This window comes from Myxine glutinosa, chromosome 1 (genome assembly GCF_964187855.1).
Source record: "Myxine glutinosa chromosome 1, kmMyxGlut1.1, whole genome shotgun sequence".
In the NCBI taxonomy this organism is placed as follows: Eukaryota; Metazoa; Chordata; class Myxini; order Myxiniformes; family Myxinidae; genus Myxine; species Myxine glutinosa.
Window position 1 is genome coordinate 155,527,087 of NC_136261.1, and position 21,933 is coordinate 155,549,019.

A 21,933-nucleotide genomic window follows, 5' to 3' on the forward strand; every position below is an offset into this window, starting at 1 on the left:
TCCATTTTGCCCACCCCTTTCCCTTCCACACTTCCTGTTAATCTTGAACTGTCTCACCTCCATCTTCCTCCTAGGTTCCATGTACCAGGGTCCTGGGGTTTCTTGGGAGCGGCAGTGGCGAGTGTCAGCTCTGGCATTATGGCAGACTATGGATGTCTCTCCTTTGGCCCTGCCTTGCTTTTTCATCTCTACAACTATATTGGCTTTCATCTTCTTATTATCTTGCCCATTTTATTTTACCCACTGGCCAAAGACCCGCAGCAATCGGGAATTGTGGGCCTGCCTTTTGGAGGCCAGTTCCTCAAGTCCAATCGTGTTTTGTCATGGGACAAGTGGGCTATAGCGATGATGTTTTCATTTGCAGTCAGTGGTGGAACGACTGCTGTTGTGGAAACTTTGCTTGCCTGGCATATAGTCAGCTTGGGTGGGTCTGAGACTGCAGCGGGTATAGCCATAGCGGCGGGGTCACTGGGAGAAATGTTAGCACCATTGGTGCTTCGCATCAGCAACTTGTGCCTAAGCTGTAGGCATCCGTCAGCTCCGATTCGCATCGCGCTCTCCCTATTGCTTCAGGGTTCTGCCCTGCTTGCCTCTTCAATCCTGCCTTGGCCATGGGCCTTGCCAGTGGCTCTACTGGTGTATGGCATTTCTGTAGCTTTCGCAAGGCGAGCTGTTGAAACTCAGGTTGAGACATATACTTCTGCACCTAACAGAGAGCTACCTGCCTCAATGTTTCTGGAGGTGGTGTATAAAGGAATGGGTCCTGCTGTAAGTGCCTCACTTGTCGGTTTTCTTGCATCCTCACCATCCAATGTTCCAATAGCTTTCCAACTATTTGCAGGAATATTAATTGCCGGAGGAGGGTCTATCATAGTAGCAACTCTGCTGTGTCCTCCAATCAGCCAGAGCCTCAACTACAGCCGTCTTCTGGCCGATGATAGTGACGATCTTGATTCTGATGAGGAGTTGAAAGATTGGCTTGTTCAGGCCCTCAGACATTCTAAAGAATGAGATGCCCCAAAGGTCAGATATTTCTGCTTTCTTCTTTTGTTTATCCTTCTGCCACCGCTCTGCCTCCCCAGCTCTTAGAATCCCATGAGTGATAATGAAACTATGATTTTTTTTTTTTAGCTCTTCACCTTTGAACAGTGTGCTGTTGAACAGTGTGCTGTTGAACAGTGTGCTGTTGAACAGTGTGCTGTTGAACAATGTGCTGTTGAACAATGTGTTGTTGAACAATGTGTTGTTGAACAATGTGCTGTTGAACAATGTGCTGTTGAACAATGTGTTGTTGAACAATGTGCCGTTGAACAATGTGCCGTTGAACAATGTGTTGTTGAACAATGTGTTGTTGAACAATGTGCTGTTGAACAATGTGCTGTTGAACAATGTGCTGTTGAACAATGTGCTGTTGAACAATGTGCTGTTGAACAATGTGCTGTTGAACAATGTGCTGTTGAACAATGTGCTGTTGAACAATGTGCTGTTGAACAATGTGCTGTTGAACAATGTGCCGTTGAACAATGTGCCGTTGAACAATGTGCCGTTGAACAATGTGCCGTTGACCAATGTGCCGTTGAACAATGTGCCGTTGAACAATGTGCCGTTGAACAATGTGCCGTTGAACAATGTGCCGTTGAACAATGTGCCGTTGAACAATGTGCCGTTGAACAATGTGCCGTTGAACAATGTGCTGCTGTTAATTCGTTTTTTGCTTGTCTTACCAAAAGTTATCTTGCTGATAGAATGATGTCATCATCATCAACAGCATCATGTACCACGCCCTATGCCAAGTGCGTTGGTGCTGCCAAAGAAGTTGCGAGGCAACAATCCTGGTCGGGTTGCCACTCTGGTTCTGGAAGTTGGGGCAGGAATTTTTTTTTTGGTTCAGGGTGCTTTCAACAGGTCGCCTCCCTTTTGTGAAGGACACCGTGGGATCTTCACACATTGATGAATCACCCTGCCTGTGAAAGATCAGGTTAACATTTTATGGCTGGGTCAGGATTCAAACCCAGGCTAGACAGGTTAGAGGTGAGTGTGTGAACCTCGACGCCATCCTGCCAGCACTATGATACCGTCAACGTAACGTGGAGAAAAGCGAAATCCTTCACACGTCTGCAGAGTCTATTCGCAGTCATTGCACGAAATATATTTACTAGGCGATCTTTGGAGCTCTTGCTTTATTGCGATTGCAATGGCGGTTACTTTAATACTCAAAAAAATTGGGGCAATGAACAAATAAAGACGGAGGGAAATATTTAGTCGATAAGAAAATATTATTTGCATTTTTGTGCATGTTTAAAAGTTTTTTTGTTTCTCAGGGATGATTTTGATGTGCTTTTGTATCCTCATGCAGTAATTCTTCATTTTTGGTGGAGTTTATGGTTTCCAAGTTTATGGCATCTAATTTACCTCTTCAATGTATGATGCTTGCAATGATTGGAGCCAAATGCAGGATTCTTTGTACAGTATTTGCTCCGCACCAATAGTATGCACTGCCACACCTAACACAACAGTATGTGATATGAAAAAAAATGTTCTCAACTCGAAAGACTTTTCTACAATTGTTGTTGGACGGGCTAACAGGATAGCCGAGAGGTATGAACACTCGCCTCTGGGCTGCTTAGCCTGGGTTGGAATCCCGACCGAGCTATAAACTGTCATCCCAGTGTTTCACAGGTATGGTGATTCATCAATGTGTGTGTCGGATGGATATTAAAATAGTACAGCGGATGAATGAAAAATGAATGGATGAATGATCATGTGCATTTTATGAGAAAAGCATGAAATTTTTAACATAGTTAGTGCATACCATAAGGTTTATTTTCAGATGTGGAGGGAAGTCAGATTTGACCTCTGAGGACCGTGAAAGGTCAAATCCAAAATGGCCGCCAGTCCACCGAGTCTAATGTTCAAACGCGCTTAATTTTGGAACCAAATAGTGTAGAAAAACATTATAGGTGTTATTTCAAACTAAATTGGGGATGCCCATTCATTTGGTGATACGTTTGAGATCGCCAGATCTGAATATTCACTGCCTGGAATCAGATCTGCTCAAAAACAATAGTGTGCCTGTGGCTGATGCAACAATTCTTGATGGTTCAGCTGTGGTTCAAATGCTGAATCCTGGAACATCAAGAGTATGGAGAAAGAGTGTTTGCACCCTACATCTCTGCTCAACTCGAGAAAAGCAGCCGCATCGACCTTGTCTGGGATGTATACCTACCTGCCAGCCTGAAAGCCTCAACCAGACAGAAGAGGGGAAAGGGCACCAGGAAAATGGTGGCTCCTTCTACTGTGATGCCAAAGAACTGGAAGGACTTCCTTCGGGTCGAAGAGCACAAAACCGAATTGTTTGCTTTCCTGTCACGCGAAGCTGTTCATCTTCCTCTAGCCGAGCGCAAGGAATTGTATGCAACAGATGGAAATGAAGTCCTCTGCTCTCCTGCTGAGTCATACTTGGCCCATCTTGTCCCATGTTTGCAAGAGGAGGCTGACACACGTCTTCTTCTGCATGTGACAGATGCTGTGCAAAAGGGGTGCAAGAAGGTGACCATACGTACCGTTGATACTGATGTGGTACTGGCTGTGGCTTCATTCAGCAAGACAGCTCCTGATGAGCTGTGGGTTGCCTTTGGTGTCGGGTCAAGCTTTCGGTACATAGCTGTTCACGAAATGGTTGCCACATGGAATCCAACACAGTGTCTGACTCTCCCAGTCTTTCACGCTTTCACCGGGTGTGATACTGTATCTGCATTCGCTGGCAGAGGAAAGAAGACTGCCTGGGAAACTTGGAAGTCTTTCCCAGAGGTGAATGATGCTTTCAATGAACTCCTAGGCATGCCAAGTGAGGTCAGTGAAGGCTCAATGTTACTGCTCGAGCGATTTGTGGTGCTGATGTACGACCGAACCAGTGAGAGCACGGAAGTGAATGATGCCAGGAAACAGCTCTTCACACAGAAGTGTAGAACTCCAGAGAACATTCCTCCAACTCAGGCAGCACTCAAGCAGCACATCAAGCGCACTTGCTACCAGGCCAACTGTTGGAACCAGGAATTGGTCATGGATCCAGAGATGCCAGACCCATCTGACTGGGGCTGGACAAAGGAGACAACTGGGTGGCAGCCTCTTTGGACCACTCTCCCTGAAGCATCAAAATCGTGCCACACTGTGGCTGCAAGAAAGGGTGCACTGGATGCTGCAAGTGTGCCAAAGCTGAACTCAAGTGCACTGCACTGTGCTTCTGTTCTGGAGACTGTTAGATTTTGATCATTACCAATTTTCATCATTGCACTTGATTTAATGTAAGCGTTTGTGGACATACTTGGTTAACTACAGTTTTTTTTCAGAGGTTATTGCATCATTCCTTGCAGTGTAAACACTTTTTTTCATCATTTCTGGTCTTTGGGTGTTCTGTACCTATCCCTGTACCTGAAAAATAAAGTTTTAAAAGTTCAAATGAACTTTTTCCAATAGCAGTTCCAACTGCAGTATCATAAAAATAGATATTTAACGCAATTTGACCTTGACCTAAATGCGTGTCCTTGAGTTCTGGCGATCTCAAAAGTATCACCAAATGAATGGGCACCCCCAATTTAGTTGGAAATGACACCTATAATGTTTTTCTACACTGTTTGGTTTTTCTACACTGTTTTTCTACACACACACTAAAAAGGGCGTCTCGTCTGCCAGCATTAGTTGGTAGACGTTAAAGATCCCATTGTGTCCTTTGCGAAGAGTAGACAAGCTAGTGCCGGCATCCTGACCAAATTCCAAAATCATGCTCTAACCTACAGGGGGCACTGCACCACTGACACTGTGGGATCTTTAACGTCTACCTGCAGCAAGTGCAAGGAAATACGACCCCTGCTTAACGTCCCATTTGACGAACTAGTGGGGTCACCCATGGGAATCCCACGGGCATCGAGGTGTATCGTTGCGATCGGTGCAGCCGTTTTTGCGGTACCCGGGACAATAACGTGAGGCGAGTGTCCAAACCTGAAAATGCTGGAGACCAAAGCTGAAATTGGAAAAACAATATAGCCTATTTTACTCCAGGGGTTCCCAGGATTACCCACCCAAAATATCGTTGCGATCGGTTGAGCCGTTTTTGCGGTACCTGGGAACGGACGGACGGACATTTGGTGAATTGTAGTAAGATGGTGAAATGATTGATGCAACGCCTTACCTGTGAAGCACCAAGGTGACAGTTTGTAGCCAGGTGAGCAATCCAAGCCAAAATGGACAGCTGAAATGCGAGCACACTACTTCTAAGCTCCGATGCTACAATTTGTAGCTGTAAAAATACCAGTCCATGTTGATAATGGTTATCCTGTGCGTAAACGAGTCTTCCTTCATCGGGTGGGGGTAACGTTTCGGAATCCTTGAAAGAGAGAACATTAAACGTATTAGCTCAATCGGGACATTGGGTTTTGTTTAAAATGTAAAATCAATAAAATTTGTTGTTTTCTTTTATTTTTGGTTTTGTCTTTTTGTGTTTACTGTACACAGTATTGCACTAGCAGTGACATTTTTTGCCCACGTACTCAAAGAATACTCAATACAGAATCTGTGAGCAGCATGTGGTGTGAGTGCTGATATTAAAGTTACTGTCAGATCTGCTTACACTTACATGTGGATGCAAGCAGATCAAGACTTTAATAACAAGAGGGCTTTGCAATACATGTCCCCGACCAGTCACAATGATTGTACTTGGACCAATAACAAAGGGCGTCACATAAAAAGGTTAAAAATTGGCGAAACGCCCCAAAACTCAAACTTGTTCTGTAACTTATCATAATTAAGCAATGTACCAAGTTTCAGTTGAATACAGTCGAGGCCAAAAATATTGGCACCCTTGCAGGTTTTTCAAATAACTCACAATTTTTCTCTAAAAATAACTTGAAATTTACAAAAGTATTTGGTCTCCACAATTCTTTATTTCACTGTTAATATTACAGAACCTTGGTTTTTCATTCAGAACTTAACATATCCTTTTAAATCAGAAAATAAAAAGAAATGGCATTGACAAGATTATTGACACCCTAGAGGCCGAGACTTAATATTTGGTAGCATGGCCTTTGGACAAAATAACTGCAATCAAGCGCTTCCTGTAGCCATGAATGAGCCCCCGACACCTCTCCACTTGCAGTTTGGCCCACTCTTCTTGTGCAAACTGCTCCAGTTCTCCCAGATTTGAAGGGTGCCTTCTCCCAACTGCTGTTTTCAGATCTCCCCACAGGTGTTCAATGGGATTTAGATCTGGACACATTGCTGGTGACTTCAGAACAGTCCAGCGTTTTGTCTTGAACCATTCCTGGGTGCTTTTTGAAGTTTGTTTGAGGTCACTGTCCTGCTGCAAGACCCATGACCTTTGACGGAGACCCAGCTTTCTGACACTAGGTTTAACATTGCGCTCCAAAATCCCTTGGTAATCTTCTGATTTCATGATGCCATGCAAACATTCAAGGCACCCAGTGCCAGAAGCAGCACAGCAACCCCAAAACATCACTGAACCTCCTCCATGTTTGACTGTGGGGAAGGTGTTCTTTTCTTTGAAGGCTTCATTTTGTTTTCTGTAAACATCGAGATGATGTGCTTCAACAAAAAGCTCTAATTTAGTCTCACCTGTCCACAGGACATTCTCCCAGAAGGATTTTGGCTTGTTCAGGTGTGTTTTTGCAAACTCCTGTCGGGTTTTCTCACCAGTGAGGTCCTCCTGAGTATCCTACCATAGAACCCCCTTTCATTGAGTTGGTGGCGGATTGTGCGAATTTAAACTGTCGTACCTTGTGTCTGAAGGTCAGCTTGAATCTGTTTGGCAGTTGATCGAGGTGCTTTCTCCACCATTCAAAGCAAACTTCAATCAAGTTTTCTGTTGCGGCCATGTCCAGGGTGCTATTTCACCAATTTCCAGGGTTGGCTACAGTGTCATGGGCCTTAAGCATCCTGATAACTTTGCGCACGGTGGACACAGGAACATCAAGATCTCTGGAGATGGACTTGTTGCCTTGATATTGTCCATGCTTGGCTGCAATCTTGTGTCTTAGTAGGGTCAATATACGAAAAAAACTCACCTAACCCCCAAAAAATTGATACAAAAGGTTTTTCAATGGATTCTGGTACCATTGGGCATGCTAAATAACATACTAAAAATCTAGTAACATCTGACTTCCGGAAAGGGGTCATTTTCAAGATGGCATCCAAGATGGCCGCCGGGAGCTTAAAATGGCCATATTGTGGCGGGCACAAGGGACAATAATTCCGTGCACCAGTGGGTGGCGCGAGCGTCCAGGCGGGGAACTGAAATGCATGCCCCACCTTTCGGCCGATCGGCCATGCCCGGGGGCAAGGCATGGCCTCGGGAGATATATGCGGGCTCTAAGCTCGAGCCCGCCCAGTGCTGAAGTGCGAGCTCTGAATAAAGACTCTTGTTGTATCAACGCGTTGTGGCCTACCTCTCTGGCAATCGAGTCGTGTGTGCACAGCACCACACTGGTGACCCCGATTGGTTCAGCCGTTGCTGATGCCCGAACGCGCCATGGCTACCAACGCCGTCGCAATCAAACTCCTGGAGTTTTGGGAAGCGCAAGCCGACGTTTGGTTTGTGCAAGCCGAAGCTCAGTTCCAACTCCGGGGCATCACGGCGGACGAGACCCGGTACTACCACGTGGTCGCCGCCCTCGGGCCCGGCACGGCCGCCCACGTCGTGTCCATCCTTTGGCGCCCGCCAGGCGACCACAAGTACAAGGCGCTCAAACGTCTCCTCCTCGCCACGTTCGGGCTCACAGAGGTCGAACATGCCGACCGCCTCCTGGACCTTCCCGCCCTCGGCGACACACGACCATCCGTCCGGATGGATTTCATGCTGTCTCTGCTTGGGGACCAGCGCCCGGATTTCTTATTCCGTGCACTTTTCCTCCGCCAGCTACCGATACAGGTGCGCCTCGCGCTGGCCGGTTCCAACATAACGGAACCCCGCGCCCTGGCCGGAGAGGCCGACAAATTTTTTGCGGCCTGTGACACGCGGTTGGTGTACGGTGCTGCCGTAGTGGCTCCCGGTGCGGAGGCTCCAGCACCCCCGGCTTCCCTCGTGGCCGCTGCTGCGCCCCGCCCACTACCGCCGCCACCACCACCACCACCACCACCACCACCACCACCGCCACCGCCGGCGCGGCCGCCACCGCCGCAAACCTGGTGCTACTACCATGCCAGGTTCGGCCGCAAGGCTAAAACGTGCCGCCCGCCGTGTTCTTTTGACGGGTGGGGAAACGACCGGGCCGGCGCTCACTTGTGGCCCTGAGCGTCGGCCATTCCGGCAGCCTCCTGTTCATCACGGACACCTTGTCCGGGCGCCGTTTTCTTTGTGACACGGGAGCGCAGGTAAGCGTCCTCCCTGCCTCTGCGTCCGACAAGCAAGCCGTGGGCCGGGGCCCCGCTTTGCTTGCCGCCAACGGTACACCCATCCGCACATTCGGGAAGCGTTGCCTCTCACTGCGGTTCGGAGGGCAGCGCTTTCAATGGTCGTTCATCACCGCCAGCGTGCCAATGGCCCTGCTCGGCGCGGACTTCCTATGTGTGCATGGGCTGTTGGTCGACGGTAAGCGCAGACGTCTCGTCCAGGCCGAAACTTTCAGCTCGCTTGGTTGTTCGCGGAGCGGCTCGTTGAGCAGCTCGCTGTGCGGCTCACCGAGCGGCTTGCCAAGCGGCTTGCTGAAAGGTTCCGTCCCAGCGAGGTTCGTCTGCACGCTTCCGGCAGCGGACGAGTTTACCCGCCTTCTCGCCAGTTTCCCGGCTCTCACGTGGCCCACCTTCTCAACGGTGGCCGTCAAACACGGGGTGGAGCACCATATCCCCACGGTTGGGCCGCCGGTCTATGCCCGGGCACGCCGACTCGACCCCACGAAGCTCGCTGTGGCGAAAGCGGAGTTCGCCACGCTGAAGCCGCTGGGGATCGTACGGCACTCCAACAGCGCTTGGGCTTCTCCTGTGCACATTGTGCCGAAGCCCGGTGGAGGATGGCGGCCGTGCGGTGACTACCGCCGGCTCAATGATGCCACCACCCCTGACTGCTACCCGGTCCCGCATATCCAGGACTTTTCCGCCCGGTTGGCAAACACGACCGTGTTCTCCAAGGTGGACCTCATCTGGGGCTACCACCAGGTCCCCGTCCACCCGGACGATGTCCCAAAGACGGCCGTCATCACCCCTTTCGGCCTCTTTGAGTTCCTGTGAATGCCTTTTGGGTTGAAGAATGTGGCCCAGGCATTCCAACGGCTCATGGACAGCGTCTTGCGTGACTTACCTTTCATCTATGTCTACCTGGACGACATCCTAGTCGCGAGCGCGTGCCGGGAGGAGCACCTGCTCCACCTCCGCATGCTTTTCGAATGCCTGGGCCAGCATGGCCTGATCATCAACCCCGCAAAGTGCCGTTTCGGTGTCGCCGCCATCGACTTCTTGGGGCACGGCATCATCCGGCACCGGGCCGTCCCTTTACCGGCCAAGGTGGAGGCGGTCAGGGATTTCCCGCGCCCCCGCACGATCAAGGGGCTCCAGGAGTTCCTGGGCATGGTAAATTTTTACCACCACTTCGTGCCCCACGTCGCCCAGCTCCTCCGCCCCCTGCACAGGGCCCTCCGGGGCAAGCCGGGCAAAGGTGACATCGCCTGGTCGGAGCCGATGGCCGCGGCGTTTGCGGGCGCAAAGCTGGCCTGGCCAACGCCACAATGCTGGCGCACCCGGCGCCCGATGCACCGATCGCCCTCACCACCGACGTGTCGGACTACGCGGTGGGTGCGGTGCACGAGCAGTGGGTGCGTGGTGCTTGGCAGCCGCTGGCGTTTTTTAGCCGGCAGCCTCGCCCGCACGAACGCCGCTACAGCACCTTCGACCGCGGGCTGCTCGGGCTCCACCTGGCGGTCCGACACTTCCGCCATCTGCTCGAAGGCCGCCCGTTCACGGCTTTCGTCGACCACAAGCCCCTTGTGTTCGCGATGGCTAAGGTCGCCGAGCCATGGTCGGCACGGCAGCAGCGTCACCTCTCTGCCGTGTCTGAGTACACGACGGACATCCGTCACATCGCGGGTAAAGACAACCCGGTGGCGGGTTGTCTTTCCCGGTCCGTCGCGCACGCGGTCCACCTCGGGATCGACTATGCCCGGATGGCGGAGGACCAGACCGCCGACCCCAGCGTCCAGGCCTTGCGGACCGCCGTCACGGGCCTCCGCGTCACCGAGATGCCGTTCGACGTCGCGGGCGCGGCCCTCCTGTGCGACGTCTCCCTCGGCCGGCCTCGCCCCATCGTGCCCGTTGGCTGGCAGCGCCCGGTTTTCGACGCCATCCACGGCCTGTCCCACCCGGGCACGAAGGCCTCCCAGAAGCTCGTCGCGGCGAAGTTCGTCTGGCATGGCCTCAGGAAGGACATCCGCGACTGGGCCAGGACGTGCCTCGCGTGCCAGCGTGCAAAGGTCCACCGCCACACCCAGGCCCCGTTGGCCCCGTTTACTGTGCCCGAGTGTCGGTTCGACCACGTCCACTTCGACTTGGTGGGACCTCTGCCCCCCTCGCGGGGGTTCACCCACCTCCTCACCATGGTGGACCACACCACACGGTGGCCGGAGGCCATGCCATTGGCGGCGACGTCTGCGGCGGATGTGGCGCAAGCCTTCATCGCCACTTGGGTTGCCCGGTTCGGCGCCCCCTCGGACATCTCGTCCGACCGCGGCCCCCAGTTCACCTCGGAGCTCTGGGGCGCGGTGGCACAAGGGCTCGGTGTCAAACTGCACCGCACCACGGCCTACCACCCCCAGGCCAATGGCCTGTGCGAGCGCTTTCATCGCTCGATGAAGGCCGCGCTCCGGGACAGCCTCCGCGACGGCAGCTGGGCCGACAGGCACCCCTGGGTCCTGCTGGGCCTCAGGACGGCGCCCAAGGACGACCTGCGCATGTCCTCGGTCGATCTGGTCTTCGGGCAACCACTGCGGGTACCGGGCGAATTTATCCCCGACTCCACGGCTCCTTGGTCCGCGGCGCAACAGCGCTCCACCCTGCAGGAGACCGCCCGGAGGTTCGCCCCGGTGCCGACGGCACACCACGGTTGCCCGTCCTCCCACGTCGCCCCGGAGCTTCGCACGGCGGAGTACGTCTTCGCCCAGCACGACGCCCACCGGGCACCGCTACGGCCCCTGTATGACGGGCCCTTCCGCGTGCTGGAGACCGGGGACAAATATTTCACCGTCGACATCGGCGGTGCCCCGGATCGTATCTCCGTGGACCGCCTCAAGCCGGCCCACCTCGATCTGGACCACCCCCCACAAGCAGCTCTGCCTCCGTGTCGAGGCCGCCCCCCGGCGGTCAGACCCCCGGCACCCCCCAGCCCCGCCGTCCCACTACCCCCCAGCCCTGCACGCATCGCCTGGGGGCGTTTCGGCCGGGTCATCCGGCTTCCCCGCAAGCTCACCCTTCAGGTGCGCGGGAATTCTGGGGGGGCGCGTGTGGCGGGCACAAGGGACAATAATTCCGTGCACCAGTGGGTGGCGCGAGCGTCCAGGCGGGGAACTGAAATGCATGCCCCGCCTTTCAGCCGGTCGGCCACGCCCGGGGGCAAGGCGTGGCCTCGGGAGATATATGCGGGCTCTAAGCTCGAGCCGGCCCAGTGCTGAAGTGCGAGCTCTGAATAAAGACCGGTTGTATCAACGCGTTGTGGCCTACCTCTCTGGCAATCGAGTCGTGTGTGCACAGCACCACAATATCTCAATTATTATTCAATCTAGAAAGGTGGTTTTGGTGTCTAACCCTAGGTTTTAGGGCCCAAGGAATCCAATTGAATCAATAAAATTACCATCAGTTAATTATTTATTGACAAGTCCAAGATGGCATCCCAAGGTGACATCCTGATCCACTAAAATGGCTCTGTCGAATAGTAGTCAACCTCGAGAGATTTTTTCAGTGTGTGTACCTAGGTTTAAGGCACCCAGGAAATCATCAAAATTACTTAAATAAGCACAAAGTAATCAGGTAATCCAGAAAGCCAGGTTTACCAGCCCATTAGGCATTTGTTGTCTTGTACAGTTAGTCGCTATTCATCGTCATCCTCCGACTCCTCTGGAAGAAACTTGTTATGTGGATTGTCACATTCTTCAAGTTGGCACGGTCCACAGGCAGTAGTACATGATAGTCCATATCGTCCACAAGAGCAGCGGAGTGTCTTGCAGGCAGTGGAGCAGTTACAATGAATGACCTTCAAGAGACTGTCTGGAGCATTACAAGTGTACATTTCTTTTGGAAATGTCTAAAAAATATGGATTTTGTTTATGCATACATGTACCAAATAATATACTTATTCCTTTTGAGATGAAAATAAATTGTTTGTCAGATTTTTCAGTCCCCCCCCCCCCCCCCCCCCAATATAAAATAGTCTGTCCCTTGCCATAACCTCTCAAGCTTTGTACAAACCTTTGTCTGTAATGATCACTGAATACTGTGGACTGGAGTCACAGGTGGCAGTGGTGTAGACACATTACACTCTTATCTCCAATCTGAAACACACACTTGGTTCATTGGCTGGTGAGTCGGAGGATGACGATGAATAGCGAATAACTGTATAAGACAACAAATGCCTAATGGGCTGGTAAACCTGGCTTACTGGATTACCTGATTACTTTGTGCTTATTTAAGTAATTTTGATGATTTCCTGGGTGCCTTAAACCTAGGTATACACACTGAAAATATCTCTCTAGGTTGACTACTATTCGACAGAGCCATTTTAGTGGATCAGGATGTCACCTTGGGATGCCATATTGGACTTGTCAATAAATAATTAACTGATGGTAATTTTATTGATTCAATTGGATTCCTTGGGCCCTAAAACCTAAGGTTAGACACTAAAACCACCTTTCTAGGTTGAATAATAATTGAGATATGGCCATTTTAAGCTCCCGGCGGCCATCTTGGACGCCATCTCGAAAATGACCCCTTTCCGGAAGTCAGATGTTACTAGATTTTTAGTATGTTATTTAGCATGCCCAATGGTACCCGAATCCATTGAAAAACCTTTTGTATCAATGTTTTTGGGGTTCAACCATATATTGACCCCTCTATCTGACCTCCTCAGACAATTCTCTCGTTTTTTAAAATTTTCTCCATGCTCATTGGAGAGTCAAGTCAATGACAGAACAAAAAGTCAATCACACACAGTGATACAAAACAGCAGATTGACTCCTTTTCTCTATTCAAACTTGTTGAATGAGTGATTTTTATATTGCAGGCACCTGCAACTCACCACAGGTGAGTTCAATTCCAAAGTAAAGGAGAATCACCTGTTGTAATCTAATTATTTCTGACAACTTCTAAAAGGTGCAAATAATATTGTCTGGGCCATTTTAGGATTTCTGTGTGGAATAAGCTAAGATTTAGTATTTTTTCAGCTTTTTTGTTTTGTTCCACTGCAAACGAAATACATATGTGGATACCAAAAGATTTTTTTATTTCAACAATTTTCTGGAAGAAAATGCAAAGGTGCCAAAATTTTTGGCCACAACTGTGTGTTAAAGGGTATGGGAAAAAGTCCAGAAAACCACAGGTGGGACAGACAGAGGAATGGAGAGCAAACCTATAGTCCCCTCCGGGTAGGGGACTATTAAGTGCAGACCCGTACTTCACCTACTCTACAGTGCATGACGACGAGTCGAGGGCCGTTTCTAGGCAACAACCAATCTTGGATGAGTCTGTACTCTGACTCAGAGAAGTCAACTGGTGGTGCAGCAATTTGGAATTCTCCAAGGTGCTCGCCTACTCTTCACGAAAGACACTGTGGGATTATTTAACTCCTTTCGTGTGCAGCATATGGCTGCGGATGGTGGTGGTGCCGTTGCTGCAGTGCCCCCTGTATATTGGGGTAGGAATGTGAAATTTTGCCAGGATGCTGGTGATATATCCTGCCTACTCTCAGTATATATACTCTCATGTATTGTCTTCTTGCAAAGTTTGAAGAAAATCGGTCCATGCATGCCTGAGAAATGGTTGGGTACACGTTTAAGTAACAAAATGGCTGCCAGTCGGCCATCTTGGATCTGATCTCGAAAGGAAATGAGGTGCATGTGTAACCCATCGTTCATTATCTGTGTGCCAAATTTAAACAAAATCGGTAAATGTATGTGCAAGAAATGGTTGACATGTTCAATGTCGGGTTTTTTTGCAACTAAAATGCCCTCCAGTCTGTATCTCCCTCCAGTCAGCCATCATTGATCAATCGCAAAATAAAGTGAGATGCATGTGTATGCTGTCATGTGCTGTGCTTGTGCCAGGTTTGAACAAAATCAGCCCATTCATGTTCAAGAAATGGTTGGAGCACGTTTAAGTAACAAAATGGCCGCCATTCGGCCATCTTGGATCTAATCTCGAAAAGAAATGAAGTGCCTATGTAAGCCACCATTCATCATTATCTGTGTGCCAAGTTTGAACAAGACCGGCAAAATGAATGAGAAATGGTTGAGGACCTGTTCAACCTCACTTTTTTTTTCAACTAAAATGGCTGCCAGTCGGCCATCTTTGATTGCATCGTGAACCAAAATGATGGGCATTTGTATACCGTCATGTGTTGTCTTTGTACCAAGTATGAACAAAATTGGACAATACATCTCTGATCTCCGCGATATGGTTGTGGACGCACGCATGGATGTCCAGACGAGACCCAATCCATAAGTTCAACGGGGGATAATATAATCACTGAACAGCTCAGGTTGTAATAGTAATACATCCAATGATCCAGGTCAAAAATACTTTTCCAAAAGTGACAGTTTTGTTGTGGAAATGCCAAGGGAACGGGGAAGGATGATTGTGAGAGTATGTCTGCACGCAGATCTACTTTAACATAGGTCGTTAACAACCTCAGATCTACTGTAATCCAAATACCACGTCGAAGGTGTGTTAAATGGTGACGTCACATGGCAGCCAATTGTAAGCAGTTTGTTGTCGAGCGCAACGTGAAAATCGTCTTTGTGTGCGGAAAATCAATCTTTTACCAACCACGTGGTGTTAAAAACAATTACGGTAATTAGAGTACGTATAATGTTTAACGAGTAGCGTCACGTAGTTCACGGTGAGAGTTCGTATCCACGAGAGGAGGTCGACCCACATCAATGGTCCGTTAGTTATCTCAGCGACACTTGAACTCGAAGCCAAGGTAAGTCGATTACATCATCAAGGTGACGCGGTTTTCTTTGCCGTCCCTGCTGGACCTGGAAAACGCGCGAATGTCTGGAGCCTCTGCTGCCGCCTGGCGGTGCGGGCTTGTGGTCGCCGTCGTCTCTCACCGGAGCTGCTGCACATCGCCCGGACTCGCTGTCGAGAGCTGCGAGCGGAGACCGCATGGAGCCCGGAAGGGGAGCCGTGCCCAGCTACGGGGCAATGGGCACGCAGAGCCGGCCCGTCCGACCAGGCCAGTGTGGTGAAGCCGAGCCGCGCCGACCCGAGCCGCGCTCCCTCCGCATGTTCGCTGCACCGATCTTGCTTTGCCGATGGACGTTCATCTCGGTTTGGTGACGGTTTGGCACAGGAATCGATTTACCTGTGTATTACATAGTATAGACTCCGTGTGCGCTCTCTATTCGGACCTTACCTGCCGGCTGCCTCTATGTGCTCGCACGACTAAATACTCTCGCTTTTTACAGAAAATGTGAATAACGAAACGAGCCTAACGATACAATATAAGCCGAAGAAGCTGCCCGTCGCCAGGGATTCGAGTGGAAGCAAAGGCGCGGATTGATGCGATTAATATTTTCCCGCCTTTTTGTGAGCGTGAGAGACGTCGCACGTGGGGTTAGGAAAACCGTCCATTACGTGCACGATTCATTCGGGAATCGAAGCGAAACGTACCGGCAATCAACAACATATAAAGGCTGAACAAGTTACGTTTTGTATCTCACTCATAGATCGGATCCGGATTCGGACATGAACCAAATTCTAATCGGCTTGTTCTGATCACCTAACCAACCCATCCACCAGGTTAGGCCATTATCCGTCCATAACTTTTTTTAAATATCATTCTATATGTCGATGTTGGCCCTGTCACTCGAGATGGTGAAGAATCACTTAAAAAATTAAATAATTCTCATATCCGAATCCAAATTCAGATCTTCACCAAAATCGAATCGATTCTTCCTTGTCACACACACAACCTTTCCACAAAGTTTCGTCCAAATCCATCCATAACTTTTTGAGATATCCTGCTATGTATCGTTTTTGGCACGATCTCCCAATAGTGAAGAAACACTTAAAAAATTAAATAATTCTCATATCCGAATCCATATTCAGATCTTCACCAAAATCGAATCTGGTTGTCCTTGTCAGTTGTCTCACACACAACCTATCCACCTGGTTATCTCCACCAGTGAAGGTGGATGGAGGGTTATGTTTTCACCCCGATCTGTTTGTTTGTTTGTCTGTTTGTGAAAAGGATATCTCAAAAGGTTATAGAAGGATTCAGCCGAAATTAGGTGGAGAGGTTGTTTGTGTGACAAAGACGAAATGATGAGATTTTGGTGAAGATCCGGATCGGATAATTTTTTTAAATGATTCTTCACCAGAGTGATAGGGCTAAAACCGATATATAGCAGGATATCTGAAAAGGTTCTGGATGGATTCAGACTAAACATGGTGGACATGTTGGGTGTGTGACGGACGAATCGATTCGATTTTGGTGAAGATTCGAATACGGATCCGGATACGAGAATTATTTAATTATTTCAATTGATTCTTCACCATTGAGAGATCAGGCTAAAAACTATATATAGTTTTATTAATTTTGGGGTAGAGTGGTATATAGACCAGGTATATCTGTGTAGGTATCATGCTCCGGTTGTCGTAATAGGGAACCCCACATGTAATAAGTCTGTTTTGGCAGTTTATTCGGATTAAGTGTATATTCATCCCCGTCACAAGGGGGCGGGGCTTGTTAACTAGATTAGGGCATAAGGGTAAAATTCCCTTGTATGTCGTCCCCTCTGTGATCATACCTGTGTCCTGTATGGCAACACACCATAGACACAAGTTAGGAATCCATCCCCATTAGCACACACACTAATTAAATTCCCCTCCAACAATAAAACTCACTAGAAGAACAGGCAGGAAGCGCCCGCATATTGCGCCGGCATGACAATAGAACATCGAGCAGACAGGCCGGGAGCCACGCCCAGAGGGGCAGCGATTGGACGAGACACCACCAATAGGAAGGAAGACACGAGGCAGGACGAAGGCTGGCGAATGGCAGAATAAGGAAGGACTGGCGATTGGTCAAGGCAGGGGCAAGAAGCTGGCCACTGATTGGTAGGAAGAAGCAACGAACTGATTGGCCACCGACCGATTGCACGAGAGAGAAGTGACGCGGCCATTGGTAGAGATTTGAGCCTGTGAGGTTGGCCAGCAGGGATTGGGAGAGAGAGATAGAGAGACGACGACGACGACGACAGGGGTTGATAAAAAGTGAGGAGAGACTGACATTTTCCCCTCTTGCGCTTGGACCTTCTGCTTGCCGTGGACTCTTCCTCTTCTCTTCTTGCGTTGAACCTCTTCCCGTTTGGACCCTTGCTTGTTGGGCGACGATGGACGGTGGAGCGCTGATGATCCTCCTTCCCTGCGTTCGCGTACGGGACCTCATGTTCGGACGACGAGCGTGCAAACGAGGCTTGCTGCGCAGCGGCGTACGTTGGCCTAGCAGCGCGTGAACAAGGGTGCGTTGAGGCCTTCCTCCCACCAACACCGGAGCCGCGTTCAGACGACAAGCTCGGGGCCTGACTATCCCTGACACACCTCAGCCAGATTGAGATAAGCTCCTCGCACCACATGGCACGATTCTTTTTGTAAATTATTCCTTGTGTTTGTGTTTAAGTCTGGTGTGGGGACGTCCCGATTTAGGACATTTATTTACCGTCGCGTTCTTGTTTTCGGGTTCCGTAAAATAAATCTATTATTTTTGTACATAATTCCGTGTTCATTGAGTTAATCTCCACAGGTCTGAGGGCTGCCATTGGAACCGTGAGGTAAGTGAGTTTCAGCATCCTCACCCTCCTCCTCCTCCCCCCCCCGCGTGTATGAACTCTGCCATATTTGAACTGAACGCCTTCGGAGTTAAAGCTTGCTCGGCTAATCCGTTTCCTGGTAAAGATTTTAATCGCCAGGAACACGACAATAGCATAATATTTAAACAAGTTGTGGATGACTTATGACAAAACATGGTGGATGAGTTGGTTAGGTGACAAGAACAGGCGAAATCTGACCTATCAGTGGGATACAAAACGTAAACTGTTCAGCCTGGCAGAGGTTTGCTCTCCAGCGGAGTGTCGTTCTAGTTTCATCTGAATCCATCCACAACTTTTTAAGATATCCTGCTCACAGACAGAAAAATAAACAAACAGTGGTGAGTACATAACCTCCACCCACCTTTATTAACAAATATCAGCTTTATCGATTTGATAAAGTCAGTTGTGAGAAAGCTTTATAAATTTGATGAAGTGGATTGTCCTTGCATAATGTAAGCAGCTAAATAACTCAAGTAAATCGAGAACTCGTGATTAGAGTGAACTCTTTTTTTTAAAGTTTCCAGATTTGGTAATTTTAATGTACAGTAAATAAAACAAAGGTTATAAAATATGAGGCATAAGTGGCACGTTAGCGTTTCTTAGCAACCAGTTCGATTGTAAGTGCCATTGTCTTGGGTCATGTGACCCACTGTGAGGAAACTGAGGCTGCACAGGCTGACACTTATTCGTGGATATTTTCGTCTATGGACATTTTCTGACGGTTTTGTGATTTTTTTTCCAGTAAAAGTGGATTTGAGTTGCTTCAGTATGCAAAATTTCAGCTTTCTCACCCACATAGAAAGTACCGTACTAAACATTTATATCAGCGAGGGAGTGGTTAAAATGACCCCTATGTATTAGATATACTAGTGGGGTCACCCCTGGGAATCCCCCGGGCATGGAGGTGTATCATTGCGATCGGTGCAGCCGTTTTTGCGGTACCCGGGGACAATAACGTTCGGCGGGAATCCAAACCTGAAAATGCTGGAGACCAAAGCTGAAATTGGGAAAACAATATAGCCTATTTTACTCCAGGGAGTCGCAGGATTACCCACCCAAAATTTCGTTGCAATCGGTTCAGCCGTTTTTGCGGTACCTGGGAACGGACGGACGGACAGACAGATGGACGGACATTTGGTGAATTATAGTAAGATATGCTAGCTATTCCTTCCACTATCTATTATCTATCAACAAATAACTTTATATCTACTGTATATCATTCTAGATAGCATGATAAAGGCGAATCAGTACCTGTCCAGTGAGACCATCCTTTCATGCACGAATCGTTTTCATGAGGGTACCGTCCTGCTCCAGTGTCCACACGTCAGTCAAGTGGGCAGTCCTCGGTGGTGAAAAGCGCTTGGGTATTCTTACACTCATCTTATACTTCCTCTGGGCTGGCAGGATAGCCTGGAGGTATGCACACTCACCTCTGAGCTATTTAACCTGAGTTTGAATGTCGTCCCAGTTACAGTATAGTAGACAGACACGACTGTATAAACGGATAGACATTAAACGGGCATCCCATGTGCCAACATTTGTTGGTGGACGTTAAAGATCCCACGATGTACTTTGCGAAGAGTAGATAGGTTGTTGCAGGCATCCTGAAGAAATGACCAATTCCTGCCTGGACTACAAGTAGCAAGTGGTTGGGTAGTCTTGGATACTCCTTGAGACCAAGTTACACAGCTTGCTATGTTAGAGTGTGGTTGCTGTGTGAATAGTAGCTTCTGCACCATTAATAAAACTAATCAGGTGACTTACATCATTCATGTCAACAGCCATCTTCAGAAATGAAGAGCAAACATTCAACAAGGCTAAACTCCGAAACAGCGTACGTTTAATGTTTCCTTCTCTTCAACGGCTCAATGTAAATTTACTATTTTTATCAAGTCTCGATTCAGTATACAAAAAAAAGAAAAAAGAAAAAAAAGGAAAAAAAGTCTTCCTATTCGTCTCATGAGGATCGGAACAGCAGTTTGCCCACGTCCACCTTGGCAGTTTTACTGCCTATATGATGGCTGAGTGTAATTACGTGTGCAGTTAATGTTTTGGGAGTTATTACATTTTTTACGATTACTTTGAACATTTTTGGAATTATTCATGTCTGCCAAATGTTTTTTTTATACTTCACCGAGTTGTGTGCTTCCTCTTCCTATACTTAGGATAGTCGAACTAGATACTGTATGAGGAAAATGAAAATGGCAGGACAATGAGGACATGGATCTGCAACTTCATGAATGGGACTTGAGGCCTTGTGAAGAATGACAAATTGTGAAGGGCATATGTAAATAACGAGCCTCATCAATCTGTGTACTTTTTGTAAAAAAAAAAAATCGATCGTGTTACATGTTGGTTGAGAGGAAGAGTTGAACACATAATCTACACCATATAATTGAATATATCTGTATATATAAAAGAAAGTTTTTATTTGTTTGTTTGTCTGCACGCGCTAATCTCCTGAACGGTGAAAGACAGGAGGAAACCTCTAAAACAAAAAATGTCGGGACGGGCCCCGGGACGGTTTTAGGCTAGGTGGTGAGGTTGGTCGAGGCCGCTTCGGCCGGGCTGGGCCCATTTCCCAATTAAAAGCTGAGCTGAATTATAGTAGTCAATCTTCTACGGCCGCGAGTAAAAGCTGAATTATAGTAGTGTTACATATTTATGTGAATGTATGTGAATTACCATTCAGGTTGCTTATCCGTGTGTATTATATTAAGGGTTGTTGTGATTGGAGGGTCAGGAGCCCTGCTCAACCAGTGGCCGGAAACGGAAGTGGCCGGAAACGGAAGTGACCGAAAACGGAAAGAAAAAGACACGAGGTAAAAGAAGGAGGTTTCGTCTTCCTCGCCGGCTCCGACGAAAGGTGGGATCGACCTTGCGCTGCGTGAACAAGCGGCGTTCCGAAACCCGTCTGGCGAGAGGAGTTACCTGGACGCGTAACTACCTTTTGACACGGCAAGTCACCGTGAGTGCGTGCACGGAACCAAGCGTCCGGCACAGTTTGCCCCGTCTACAAAGACGCGTACGGGTCGCACGTTGGGGCCTCGCGCGCGTTGCAAACCGCGCTTGGTTTTGCCCCGTCTACAAGGACGCGTACGGGTCGCACTTTGGGGCCTCGCGCGCGTTGGAAGCCGCGCTGGGTTTTGCCCCGTTGCTTGGCAAGGAGGTGTGCGCTGCAGCAGCTGTCCCCGGTACGATACCTGCCCGGTGGAGGAACGTCCACCCGGGGTTCGTTCAACTGCCCGAGTGCGGAGACGCCGACCAGTAGCAGTATCTTGGTCAGGAGAGGCCCAGAGACATTGTGAGGAGCAGAGACCGAAAGGGGGTGTGAGTACTCACCGGGACACACATGTATAAGATGGCCATCTTAATCATAGGGAATTGATTGTGAATTGGGAATTGGTGATGATTATGTATTGTTGATTGCTCGGGGAAAATCTCCGTGGTTGTGTCCTTGAAATATTGTTGATGGTTGTGTCATTGAAATTGTTTGGTATCATTACCATTGAAATATATCCTTGAACGTCAGTTGTCTCTGGGGTGAAATTCATATGGCTTGCGTGGCGAAAGCGCATATATAATACAGCTTTCTGGCGAAGTTCCTCTCACGGTCCGGGGGTCACTGAGACCAGGTATTCACCGAGGGGACCACGTAACAGAATTGGGGGCTCGTCCAAATTACGATTTGCGGTTTCGCAATTGGGTCTACGTCCGGGATTTAAAATTGTATAAAATAATAAAATAATAATATTTTTTATTAATTAAAATTTATTAATTAATTATTAATTGGTAAAAAAAATTTTGAGAAATTGGGGTAAAGTCTTGGGTGAAGGTTAACAGGTGTTAACGATAG

The 21,933-nt window shown here is 48.8% G+C and overlaps 2 protein-coding genes across 6 annotated transcripts in view; both read left to right on the forward strand.

Annotated features, from left to right (window-relative positions):
* The window catches only part of LOC137419273 (major facilitator superfamily domain-containing protein 6-like protein B), a 39,892-nt gene extending 34,417 nt beyond the window's left edge, over positions 1-5,475 (forward strand). For all 3 annotated transcript variants that reach the window (XM_078778818.1, XM_078778824.1, XM_078778821.1), the window contains exon 4: positions 75-5,475. In XM_078778818.1, the coding sequence (XP_078634944.1) occupies positions 75-1,011 (937 nt within the window). In that variant the 3' untranslated portion in view covers positions 1,012-5,475. The remainder of the gene's footprint in view (positions 1-74) is intronic.
* Positions 5,476-15,293: 9,818 nt separating this feature from the next.
* LOC137430135 (bMERB domain-containing protein 1-like) overlaps positions 15,294-21,933 on the forward strand; it is a 53,090-nt gene continuing 46,450 nt past the window's right edge. For all 3 annotated transcript variants that reach the window (XM_068120735.2, XM_068120755.2, XM_068120745.2), the window contains exon 1: positions 15,294-15,439. In XM_068120735.2, the coding sequence (XP_067976836.1) occupies positions 15,370-15,439 (70 nt within the window). In that variant the 5' untranslated portion in view covers positions 15,294-15,369. The remainder of the gene's footprint in view (positions 15,440-21,933) is intronic.